At 30.2% G+C, this 13560-nt stretch overlaps 1 protein-coding gene across 1 annotated transcript in view; it reads right to left on the bottom strand.

Annotated features, from left to right (window-relative positions):
* Positions 1-12695, bottom strand: part of LOC131035269 (probable RNA-dependent RNA polymerase 1) — a 163173-nt gene extending 150478 nt beyond the window's left edge. The window contains exon 1 of the mRNA XM_057966939.2: positions 11963-12695. Within this exon, the coding sequence (XP_057822922.2) occupies positions 11963-12475 (513 nt within the window). The 5' untranslated portion in view covers positions 12476-12695. The remainder of the gene's footprint in view (positions 1-11962) is intronic.
* Between the last annotated feature and the right edge of the window lie 865 nt (positions 12696-13560).

The raw sequence follows: 13560 nt of genomic DNA, 5'->3' as shown, positions 1-13560 counted from the left end.
TCTCTTTGAAAGTTCATATTTATATGTAGCTTTTAAATTGATATATAGTTATCATTTGTTGAAAATAATTTTTTATTCAATTTATGTTTTTTTTTAAATAGATGGATGGACATTGTTACAATGAAGAGTTTTGTAACGACAAAGTGGAAAGTCAAAAATCTGTTAATTCTCCTCCAACCCCAACTGAGTCGTCAAGTTCAAACATATTTCACCCCTTCATTAATGGATACAGCATTCCATGGAATAGAACGTCATATCCATGGTATTCTTGATCATTTAGAAAATATTGTTGTTGAGATAGCAGCAATTAATGATCGAGACATGCAACAAGTCCATGACATTCAGGAAATGATGCATTTTTTAAATTTCAAGGTTCAACCACTGGACCAGTTTTTCAAAGAGATCGCACATGACGAAATGCAATTTCAAGGAGAACATTGCAGGGAAATCAAAGAAGGCTTTGTTCTTTACCTCAATCAATAGATAATGCAAGAAGGATCATCCTTCACATTATATATGTACATAACATATGCGTACCATCTCTTCAAAGTTTTAAGTCTTTAGAGTTTAGTTTGTCCTCTTAATTGTTGAGTTTTTTTTATGTATATGTATGTGGAAAGGTAATTCCACATTTTGTTAAAAACAAATGTACATTGTTTTCTAAACTATGAAATACATGGATAATAATTTTTCCACAAAAATTCTTTCTTTCATTTCTTGCACTTGCACATTCTTTTTCAAAATATATTGAATTCAATTAAATTTAATTGTCAACAAATAATATTAAACTATAATTTATTTATGAGTCTCTTTGTTAATGATATAATACAAACAATGGCTATCTACCTCACTACAAAAGTTTGAATTCAATTTTGTATACAAGGACTAAATAAATTGTATTACACAAGATCAATGTATATGACTCATATATTTTTAATTTGTTTGAATTAGGAAATAATATTCTACTATAATATATTTATGAGTCTTTGTGTAATGATGTAATACAAACAATGGCTATCAACCTCACTACAAAAGTTTGAATTCAATTTTGCATACAATGACTAAATAAATTGTATTAGGCAAAGAAAGTGTCAAAATTTAATTAAACATTCACTAGATCAATTTATATGACTCATATATTTTTAATTTGTTTGAATTAAGAAAAGAACATGTCACAATTCAATTAAACATTAACTACAAAAATATTGAATTCAATTATATTTTAAAATCAACTAATAATATTCTACTATAATATATTTATGAGTCTTTGTGTAATGATGTAATACAAACAATGGCTATCAACCTCACTATAAAAATTTATTACGCAAAGAAAGTGTCAAAATTCAATTAAACATTAACTAGATCAATGTATATGACTCATATTTTTAATTTGTTTAACAAATTTGTAGAAATGGGTCGATCGAAGAAATATTTTGAATCTGAAAAACAAAGAAAGGAATATCAAAGAGAATATCAAAGAGAATATCAGAGACAATATAGGAAACGAAAGAATGAACAAATGTCAAAAGCCCAAAAGGAAGAGCAAAAAAGGCGAAGAAATGAAACGAAAAGAGCTACATATGCATCTAGAAGATTACAAATTTCAACCCAAGAATTACCGGCACAACATAGTGAATCTGAAATTTTACATTTCATTACATGTCAACAACCAGTTCCAGATGCATAGCCACAAGAAATCGGTTTTCAGGAGGAAACTATCCAAACAACGTTGAATCAAAATAACACACAAAACATTGGAAATATTCAAGAAGGGGAATCCCAACCGCCAATCGATTTGAATACACAAAACACTCCAAATCCAAATGGATTACTTCACACTGAATTTAAAAAGGTGCAAATGACATTTCGTAATCATTTAGATGCCTACCAATCACCTTGCATGTGCCATATTTGCCAAGAATCTTATATTGGAATGAAAGTATATCGAAATCCGGAAGGACCTGTTTGCAACAGATGCAAGCAAGAGAGAGGAATAAACAGATTATCAGCTATCAATAATATGGATCCCGAACCCCAACCACCTGACTAGCATGCTTGACGCAAGTAGAAAAAATGCTTATCGCACGCATAAATCCAATATTACAAGTTACACATACCACAGGTGGTCAATTCAAATATAAAGGACACACAATTAGCTTTCCACAACACATTGAAAAAATAGCAGAGAAATTGCCACATTCTATTACAAGCTTGCCAATAATTATAGTGCGGAAAGATCAACGCGGGACAAGTTACAATTTTACAGTAAACAGAGACCGTGTGTATAGAGCACTACAGTACAGAATTCAGAATGACAAATTTTATGCAAACGTCACGATTGATACATGTTCACTAGAAAATTTATCAAAAGGATGTGATCAAAATATATTTGAACAGCTGAAAACTGTAAACATGGAATTAGATTCTGACACAAATGAAATTCGGTTTGAGAGACCGCTCTTGGAAACTGAAGAAGAAAACATTATTAATCACACAACATCGAATTTATATTTCTCTACTTGTATAGATTTTGAATGAATTTGTACACATGTTGGAACAAACCACACTTCACTCAGTGTTCTTAAATTTGATCATCACGTGCTACAATTTTTTCAATTCATGTCGAAATTGGAGTTTGTTTTAGAAATGTATTTTATTAATATATGAAAGTTGTTCAAAAAATTTTAATAACGCTCACTCAATTAGTTTAATTGATTATTAATTAAATTAACATTAACAACTAATTAATTATTTAAATATAATCAAAATTCTATTGGCAATTTTTAACGAATATTTTCAAATTCACATATTTATTATACAGATGAGATATGAAAAATGTATTTAAATAATGTATTAGACTAAATTTATTTTACTCAAAATTTCTAAAATATTCGAATACCTAAATGAACACCGTCACCCCTATGACCATAAATCCTAAGCATAATTCCTATGCATGAATATCATTAATCGTAACTCTCATCGTAACCCTAAATCTACACATAAACCAAAAAAATTAAGCCAAAACCTAATCATACAAAAACCAATTTATATATTATCTACTTATTTAATTTCTTCTACCTTGTGCGGCCACTGCTACTAGCATATATATATTCCTATTATATATAAAATATGCCGACTCATATCCTTTCTCTTGGAGCCTATTTGACATTAGGATATAAAATTGATTAAAAATAGGCGCCTCGATAAAGGATATGAGTTGACGTATTTTATATATAATAGGAATATATATATGCTAGTTTTAATACACCTACAATAGAGTCATTCAATGGAGATGATTATTCATATTTACATGTTAAATCTTGTTATCCTCAATTTTAACATAATTAAATAATTATAAATTAATCGGTGGGTTAACTAGTTATACCAAAAGACATTCTACAATGGCAACAAGACACAAAGTATCATGTCATAACCTCGTATCATGACTATGTAAAATATTTTTTTAAATATTAAAACTATAATATGACCCTTAAATAAATAAAATAAAATGACACTTCATTAAGTAAATAAAAATAATTCTCTAGATAAAATTAAAGTAAACAATGTAAATAAAATAAAATAATTTTCAAATTAAAATAAAATAGCTTTTTAATAAATAAATAAAATATCTATATTATCCACAAAATGTAGGTAATATGGTTAAGTCAATAAAGACACAAATAAAAGTCGCAATTTCTAATGTCTAGCTTCAAATGTTGCATGAACAATTAAAACCTCACAAATGGGACATGTATTAGTTATTATCTATTTCTTATGTGACATATAATGAATTTATCTATTAAAAATGTCTACATACCAATATAGAACTCATAATAATGTAATAAATTTTTAATATAATTTGAAATTTTAATATAATAATTTTTATACTATGTGATTTTTAGAAATGCCCTTTCTAATTTATAGAACTATAATTATAAGATGTATTGTTTGAGTATAACTGAAAAAAATTAAAATAAAAGAAAACAAATTATTAGCTTTTATTTTAAAATTCCAAAAAAACAGTTATATGATCAAATAAATAAAAATTTTAGACTTTCATTTATTAGTTGATTGATCAATATGAATTCATATGAATGTTATATAATTCTACACTGCTCAAATTAATGTAATTTCCATTACAAACTATTCGCAGATTAATTAAATGAAGATCTATCACTGAATGAAACTGAATAATGAATGCTACTATAATTTAATATTGTAATGGTTTTAATAAATGAACCTAATCTTGATCAGAAGCAGCTTGCTTGATTGAGCCGTAGCTTTCTTGTCTTGCTTATTCATAGTCTTGGTATGATCTGGATTGTCCTACCCCCCCTACGCTAAATACTCCTCTTGACCAGAATAGAGAGGGTCATCTTCCCTCATCGAAATGGAGCATACTAAAGGAATACATGTGATCAGAATACAGCTTAATCGCTTTAAAGAAATGCCCTACGCCCTATATGTATTCACCGTCAAATGTAAGCTTGAGAGCTGAGTTACTTGCCAGTTAATCAAATTCTATGCTTTCGATGGGCTAGGGATGTGTTCAAAGACAAAAGGCGGAGACAGATTTACAGTCTCCTACTTTCTGCCGAGATCTTGATCGCCCTATTCTCCCTACTTTGAATACTCCTCTTAATCGAAATAGAGATGGTCATCTTGCCAGATCGGAAGAGAGTATACCGAAGAAATACCTGTGATCAGAATACGGGTATAAAAACAACAACAGCGATATTTGCAAGTGCAATTTTGTATCCTTAGTTCAGAGCAGCTTCTTGAATTGTACTAAGGTCAGGAAAGTGATTCAATCAACCCAAACCTTTGGATAGGTTGCCTGTTGGCTACTGTTGCAACAAGTTCACACTTCAGAGACGTAACATCATGCCGTGTCCGTAAATTTTCATAAAACAAATCTGCTTATAGAAGAAAGCTTCGTAATGCCCTTATTAATCTTAATTGATATTGGATTTTTTTTAGCACATGAGATAGTTTTTAGGCAGTCTCTTTAAAAAGTTAGATTCATATATATAGAGAGAGAGAGATTAATAATAGCAGTGGGTGAACTAAAATGAAAAAGTTTTAACAACAGATTTTGGTTGTAAGCACCAAAGTCCATTAACAGACTCTACTAACACAACAATAAAATCTCTCTTTTATTATACATCAAATTACTAATATGTTATAAGCAGGTGGTGTTTGGATTTTGGAATGTTCCTTAGTATTTGTATGTTGGTATAACTCTGGACCATGACTAATTCTATTATGTATTGTGCATATATGAGACCAGACAATCTGTCCAATCAGCTCACTCCTACTTAGGCTTATATGTGTACATTGTGCATAGTATCTAACAAAACATTTCAACTTATAATACATGATAAAATCCACTTTTTATTATGCATCATTACTAATATGTCATAAATGGTTGTGTTTGGATTGTGGAAACACCTTATTATTTGTATGTTGGTATAAATTTGGACTCACATATTAATTCCATCTTCAGTTGTGCATACAAGAGACCACCTTTTTTTGTGGCATTTTGTGACATGTACTTTGGTCTATTAACTTAACATTTCAAATTATATATAGTATATGATAAAATCCTCTTTTATTATATATATATGGATGTTCATACTCTGTTTCAAAGAGTCTATATAAAAGACATCAAGAGATATATTTTTTAAGAGGTATATTTTTTAAGAGGTATCCATTCTATTATATATCATTTTCTTAATAGACACTCAAAAAAATCACTTTTACATTTATATTTTTTTTTAAAGATATAAATAATATAAAAAAATTATTCAATTTAATTTGATAATTTTCTTTATTTCAGGTTTTAAATTTTTTATTATAATATAACATAAAAATGTATATATACATATTTGATAGTTAATTTTGTTTGTCAAGTTGATCTTGTAATGATTATTTTATTTTTTGGATAAAACACATAGAGCCTATAATATATTAATAATAGGAAAAATACAAGATATAAATACATAGATAAAGCAACTGCACAAAATTTGGGACCAAGGTTCAACCATTGAGGCAGCAGTATTTAACTAGAGAGGAGGAATACTCCTCAAGCATCTCTTGATTTAAATTCATTGAGACAAAGAATTGAAAGTGTCCAACACTAGCTATATGAACTGAAGACACATAATAGAAACAAAGTACTAAGGATCAGCATCGTAATGATATCGGAGGCAAAGTTTCCTTTAAAATGTAAAAATATGTTCTATTTAAAGAAATGTCTTTGTAAAATATCTTTTCTTCAAGAAGTATCTATTCTATTTATATATCATTTTTTTAATAAACATCCAAGAAAAAAGTCTTATACATACACATATTTGATTGTTCATTTTGTTGTTTGTGGAGTTAATTTTTGTGATGGTTATTAAGGCAGAGTTTCTTTCTAAATGTAAAAATATAATCTATCTTAAAAAAGTGTTACTGTAAAAGACATCAAGAAATATCTTTTCTTAATAGGTATTTATTCTATTTATTTATTTATTTTAATACATTCAAGAAAAACATCTTTTACATAATTAAAAAACTATACTAATAATATAAAAAAGTATATCATATATTAGATATATATTTATTATGATATAGTTTGTCCAAAAAATTTATTTTATATGATAAATTATTTTTAAAATTTCATATGTATTTTACCATAAATCATTAAATACAATAATATAGCCATCAAATTTAAGTCTTATTTAAAAAATATATGGTATCTTAAAAAGGTATATTATAAATTAGATATATATTTTATTGTTATGTGTAGCACATAGAATCTATATTTTAGACTTTATCATACCTATCAAACAATTATTTTGCAATTCTTCATTAGAAATTGTCTTTGTTAAAATCTATTTTACTTTTTAAAAATTATCATAAATTAGATAAATACAAGTATAATCTTAATCACATTTTTTATAATATCTCTTTTCATGAAATACAAATTTTTTTTTTAAATATTTATGATAATCTCTCTTTTCATGAAATAAAATCTTCCCCAAAAAAATATATTTATATTATAATCTAAATGATTAAAACAACCATTTGACTATCTAATTTAAGCCTGTTCAGTGCTTATTTAGAGTACATAACAAAATCTAGCTAAATAATTTGAAAAGCTAAATTTGATGGTCGTCACTGCCTGTCAAAACAAAAATTTTGTGACAGTTAAATCTATTCAAAGTTATAACCTTCAATCTTGTCATTCATCTCCCTACTCTGAATATTCCTCTTGATCTAATCAGAGACGGACACCTTGCCTGATCGGGATAGAGTATACCGAATAAGAAAAACAACAGAGAGTTTTAGCTCTATTCCGAATAAGAACAACAACAAAGAGTTTAAGTTCAATTTTATATCCTTAGTTCAGTGCAGCTTCTTGAACTACAAGCTCAGGAAAGAGATTTAATCGACCCAAACCTTTAGATAGATTGTCATTTTTCCACAAATTCGGACTTCAGAGAAATAACATCCCACCGTGTCTATAAATCTCCCCAAACAAATCTACTCATAGAAGCAAGCTTTGTAGTTGCCTTCGTGAATCTTAATTGTTTTAACAATACGACAAGGTTAAAACACACTCTTATTTGCTTCCATGTTTTCTCTTTCTTTGTTAAAAATATTTGGAATGCGTCATATAACTGATATGCCATAAGATATGATTGTGTTCGGATATTCGAGTGTCTCTAGTAGTGGTATATTGGTATAATTTTGGCTTGGAAGATTAATTTTATTTAGTCTTGTGTTAAACAGTTCACACATTTTGTAGTCTATATGTTCAAACGTATGTAACAGGGCATCAAATTATAGTTATCTAATTAAAAACTTTTTTATTATACATCATTACAATATGTGTTTGTGTTTAGATTTTAATTTGTTCTTTAGTATTTATATGTGGATATAATTTTGAGTTGATTAATTCTACTTTATGATGTACATATTTGAGATCACTGTTTTTGAGGTATTCTGTTTAAACAGCTCACTCACACCTAGATTTATATGTCCACATCATATCTAACAAAATATTTCAAATTATAGTATCTAATAAAATCTTTTTTTATTATGCATCATTATTAATATATCATTAGTGGGTGTATTTGGATTCTCGAATGTTCCTTAATATCTTATGTTGACTAAAGGAGGGGTAAAAATTTATTCAAACACAAAAAGATTACAAAGCCTTACACCACCATGTCATGTTCTACTAAGTTATCTAACATATGAGACAATGTCAAAGGCAACTATCTCCAATCCACAATACTCAAATTCAACATTTGATCAGAAGCTCATTTGGCTAGACAATCTGCAACTCCATTGTATGTTCCAATAACTCTCGACTAAAAGATTAATTTCATGTTGTGTTGTGCATACATGAGACCAATTTTTTTTAAACATTATGAATAAACAACTCAAATGTAATTTGGTCTATGCATCCACAATGTATATATGTACCTAACATAACATTCTAAATTAAAGTATATGATAAAATATCTTTTTATTGTGTTTAGATGGATGTCCATACTCTCTTTCAAAGTGTTTATGTTAAAGACATCAAGACATTTCTTTCCTTCAAGAGATATCTATTCTATTGATATATCATTTTTCATAGACACCCCAAAAAAATCTTTTACTTAATTTCAAAAAAAAGATATACTAATAATATAAATATTTTTATTCAATTTAATTTAATCATTTTCTTTATTTTAAATTTTTTAAATTTTAACTATATAAAAAATTATGTTTGTATAGTTAATTTTTATGATAGTTATTTAGGTAGAGTTTCTTTTTAAATGTGAAAATATATTATATCTTAAATAGGTATATAATATATCAGATATATATTTTATTATGATACAATCTCTATCTAAATAAATTATTTTATATGATACACTCTTCTCAAAATGTGTTTTATGGTAAAAATCATTAAATGCAACAATATAGCCATCAAAATTGTCCTAGTTAAAATCTATTTTACTTTACAGAATTGTATCATAAATTAGACATTTATAATTATAATATTTAAGATTTTTGATGATCTATTTAAAAACTCTTTTATCATGAAATACATCTTCCCCCCAAAAAAAGTATTGTATATTATGACTAAAATAGTTAAAACAACCATTTGACTATCAAATTTACACTCGTGAAGAGGAAGGGACCCACTTAGCGTTCATGTTCCAATAATTATTCATTGGATTTCATTAATTAAAAGCCCACTAAAAAAACTATCTAATGGACCAATAGCCATTGACTCGAATACCTAGGAAAAATGGTAATTAGAGGAATTGTGAAACTTTATTGATACTAATAATGCACATTTACTGGGGCATTTGTGCCTAAATATTAGATCAGTTGTGCAAATTTTGTGGTGGTCAAAGCGAACAGTTAACCAAGGCAATAGAGAATTTGTATCAGATGTCAACTCAAAATGACCACTTTTTGTCAATGGGCCCTTGGTTTACTGGTGAAGTTGAACGGCTCCACGGCTTGCTAAGTGCAAAGCTCCAACATCATAAGGGATGAGGTCGGCATCGTGCCCCAAACAAATTTGGTGGAACGGAAACTCCTCAGTCCTTGGCTCTTAGCCGAAGAGGTTTGAACCTATAGACTCATGCCCTCGTATTGGGTAGCTAAAGCTACTTTGTGAATGCACTCACTAGGCTCATGTGCTCTTGGGCCTCATGCCCTTGCTGGCTGTCATACTCACAAGTCTAAACCTCCAATAAAAATATGGTCGCCTTTTGACCCTTGCACACACGTAACGAATCTCACTACATATATCATAACTACCCAAAATAATAGCGCTATAAACACTTAAATCGCATACAAAGAAAATAAAAAAATCATCCAATTTAAGATACACTAAATTAACTATATCAACTTGTGATATGCTTCCGTAAGGACAAATTCCCATGAATGAGAGGCCAAGTTTGACGGTCGACACTACTTGTTAAAAGCAAAAAAATTGTTCAGAGGCCAAGTTTGACGGAAGCAAAAATTTTGTTGCAGTTAATCTATTCGAAGTTATACCCTTTAATTTTGTGACCAAAATAATGCTATTTTGAGGATCTGTCTAAATTTTACAATTTTTCATGTCATATAATTACTTTTACAACCCAGCCTTCTGTTGTTGCCGCCAGGGCATGAACAAACGAATCGAATTGGGAGGGCGATCACCTCAGTGAACTAAGTGAACTAACCCTGCCCCAAACCGATAAAGGATGAACGAGTGGAATTTATTAGCGCATCCATATCACTTCATACGATTCATTGGAAGAGTGGAGAGAAAATAGCTCAGTGGGTTAGAGTGCTAACTTATTACATGACATGAGAAGTTGAGGGTTCGAACCCTGTTATCCTCGACTGTAATTGTGCGAACCCTCCTTATAATTGGATCCCATCTATGGAACCGTGATCTAACTTATATGCAAGTGGGTTACCATTTCCCTCCACAGAATAGAATTGTTAGAATTGAACGGAATCAATCACGGAGTGATGAAAGAAGGGTTAAAATTCGAGCTTCTCCGACAAAGAGTACAAATAGTACACAACAAACTACAGTCATACGACCATCAAATTGAACTTTATTCGCTTCATTAAAGATGGTCGGTAGCGGATAAAAAGACTCCGAAGAAATTTTTTGAAAAATTCTAGAATGTTAGTGAAACATGAAGAATGCTTTACTGCTGTCAAAAGGACATCAAATTGAGCTTTAATGAAAGACGCTAGTGGCGAAAAAGGGTTTGTGAAGAATTTTTTTGAAAACTTCCAGAAAGCAAGTGAAACATGAAAAAAGCTTTCAGATGAAGTAAAATGTGAAAGAATGTTAAAAAATAAATAGGCGCAGAAAGCAAGTAAAAATATGAAAGAATCTTTAAGTAAAGTATGAAAGAGACCTACGTCAGTGCCTGGAAACAGAGAGAGATCACTGTACTGCGGAATTTAATTCTGGAAATAAAATAAAATGAATGAACGAGAAGAAGAAGAGAACAAAAACCTAAAGCAGACGAAGCTTCACGCTCGGTTTCCCCTTCAAATATCGGAGATGAATGTAGCGAATGTCGGCGTAGGAAAGCTGCAATTTGTACTCAAAGCCGCCTTCATTAACGTACACAATCACCCTTATCACATCAAAACCAAATTCTGAAGTCACCTCATCATCTCTGGAAGACCATAATAAACGAAATGCGGTGTGAGAAAATTGGCAGCCCGCGAGAAGGTTTGCCCCAACTGAAGAGGCTAAGAGGCTTAGAGGCCGCCTTGAATATAATGTCCCTTTCGGCAGATTTAGAGTGCAAGTTTATTACATTAGAAGTTGAGGGTTCGAACCTTGTTATCCTAAACTGTAATGGTTTGAACCATCCTTATATAATTGGATTCCATCCTACCCCTACTGAACTATGATCTAACTTAACTTTTCCCTCCAGAGAATAGAATTGTTAGAATTGAACGGAATCAATCACGGAGTGATGAAAGAAAGGGTGAAATTCTAGCTTCTCCGACGAACACTACAGAACAAACTACAGTCATACGACCATCAAATTGAGCTTTATTTGCTTCATTAAAGATGGTAGTGGCGAAAAAGGCTTTCTTCATTTTTGACAAATTCTTGAAAGCAAGTGAAACATACAAAATACTTTACTACTGTCATACGGACATCAAATTGAGCTTTAATAAAAGACGCTAATGGCGAAAAAGGCTTTCTGAAGAAATTTTTTGAAAAATTCTAGAAAGCAAGGAGACATGAAAAAGGCTTTCAGATGCGAAAGATGTTGAAAATTAAATAGGCGCAGAAAGCAAGTTAAAACATGAAAGAAACTTTAAAGTAAAGTATGAAACCTACGTCAGTGCCTGGAAACAGAGAGAGATAACTGTACTGCGGAATTTTATTCTGGAAATAAACTAAAATGAATAAATGAAAAGAAAAGAAAAAAACCTCAAACAGAAGCAGCTTCAGGCTCGCTTTCCCCTTTACATATCGTAGATGAATGTAGCGAATGTCGGCGTAGGAAAGCTGCAATTTGTACTCAAAGCCGCCTTCATTAACGTACACACTCACCCTTCTCACATCAAAACCAAACTCTACAGTCACCTCATCATCTCTGGAAGACCATAATAAATGAAATGCAATGGGGGAAAATTGACAGCCCGCGAAAAGCTTTGCCCCTTTCAACTGAAGAGGCTTGGAGGCCGCCTTAAATATAATGTCCCTTTTGGCAGATTTCACTGTTAAAACATGTGACCTAAACATAATATAAGGACGATCGCAGAGCTGAGCTGCCATGGCAGGGCTCTGAAATTGCACGGTGACGCACATTCCTGACTTTCTGCTTCTTCTCAGCTTGCACACCTCCACACTTCCCTCTCCTGTTAAATTTTCCAGATATTTCACTAGTTCTTCCGTGCCTCTCAATGAGGGTAAATTTTGTATTTGCACAGTTCGAGACATGGCTTCTCAAATTGAAACTAACTGTGCAGACTTACAGAAAAACTTCGACCCTTAGCAAATTTAATATATGTCTTTAGAGACGCTTAAGCAGTCATCTGCCTAAAATGCACTGTTCAGGAAACTCCTCTGCAAACGCATTCTTGTTTCCTCTGGTACTTGCTTCAGCCTGTCTAATAAATTATATATTGAGCTTCCGCGACCCGTACGTCAACAAACCGTATGTTTTTATCTATGTTTTTATCGTAGTCAGGAGCATACGTACGGTTTTACTTTTTATATAATACATTTAGCGAAATGTTTTCCTTCGTTATTTAGTCTTGTTATATCTCGGGCTGTACAACAAGAATAAAGAAAAGTGGTACATACTACTTACCTTGGTATATAAAGTGAAAGAAATTAAGTCTAGAGATTAGGCTAGCTTCGTCTTTTCTTGAGGATGAAGTTTGGGACTTGTACTTTATATTTGTTATTTATTTGGCCTATAGTAATTAAAACTTTATGTGATGATATATATTTTATGTTAAATTTTTCAATACAAAGTTTTTATATATTGAATTAATTTATTTATAATATAAATAAAATATGATTATATTTATTTTATGTTTTAATAGAGGTTTGTTTGTGTATTGATTTATGTACATGCACAATAATTATTATGTCAACAAAAAAATATTTGAAAGTTCTTTCTTATCTCCATTTTTTTCATTGTAAAGTTCTCTCTATCATTAAACAGTCATTAAATAATTTTAAATGTTATTCTTAACGTTAGCAAATTAAAATATTTATGTTAAATGGAAACATAAAGGTATGTATGACTTTTTGGTCTAAGTGGGCATCTTAAATCAATATTTTAATATTAAACTTAAAACGTAGGCCATAAAAAAGTGTTTTAATGTTGAAAAAAATAGACCTCAAGCATCTTTATTGTAAATCAAAGTTTCCCGGCATGTGGATCACTAAGAACTTCAATGAAGGTCCCTCTAAATAACAAAAAACTTATATTTGAAGGTGTTATTACTTTTTTCACCTTGTAAAATTGTCTTCTTTAAATGACTCACAAGTAAGATAAGACTTTATAATTCTAC

The sequence above is a fragment of the Cryptomeria japonica genome, chromosome 2 (assembly GCF_030272615.1).
Source record: "Cryptomeria japonica chromosome 2, Sugi_1.0, whole genome shotgun sequence".
NCBI classification, from domain to species: Eukaryota; Viridiplantae; Streptophyta; class Pinopsida; order Cupressales; family Cupressaceae; genus Cryptomeria; species Cryptomeria japonica.
This window is presented reverse-complemented; position numbering and strand designations above follow the sequence as displayed.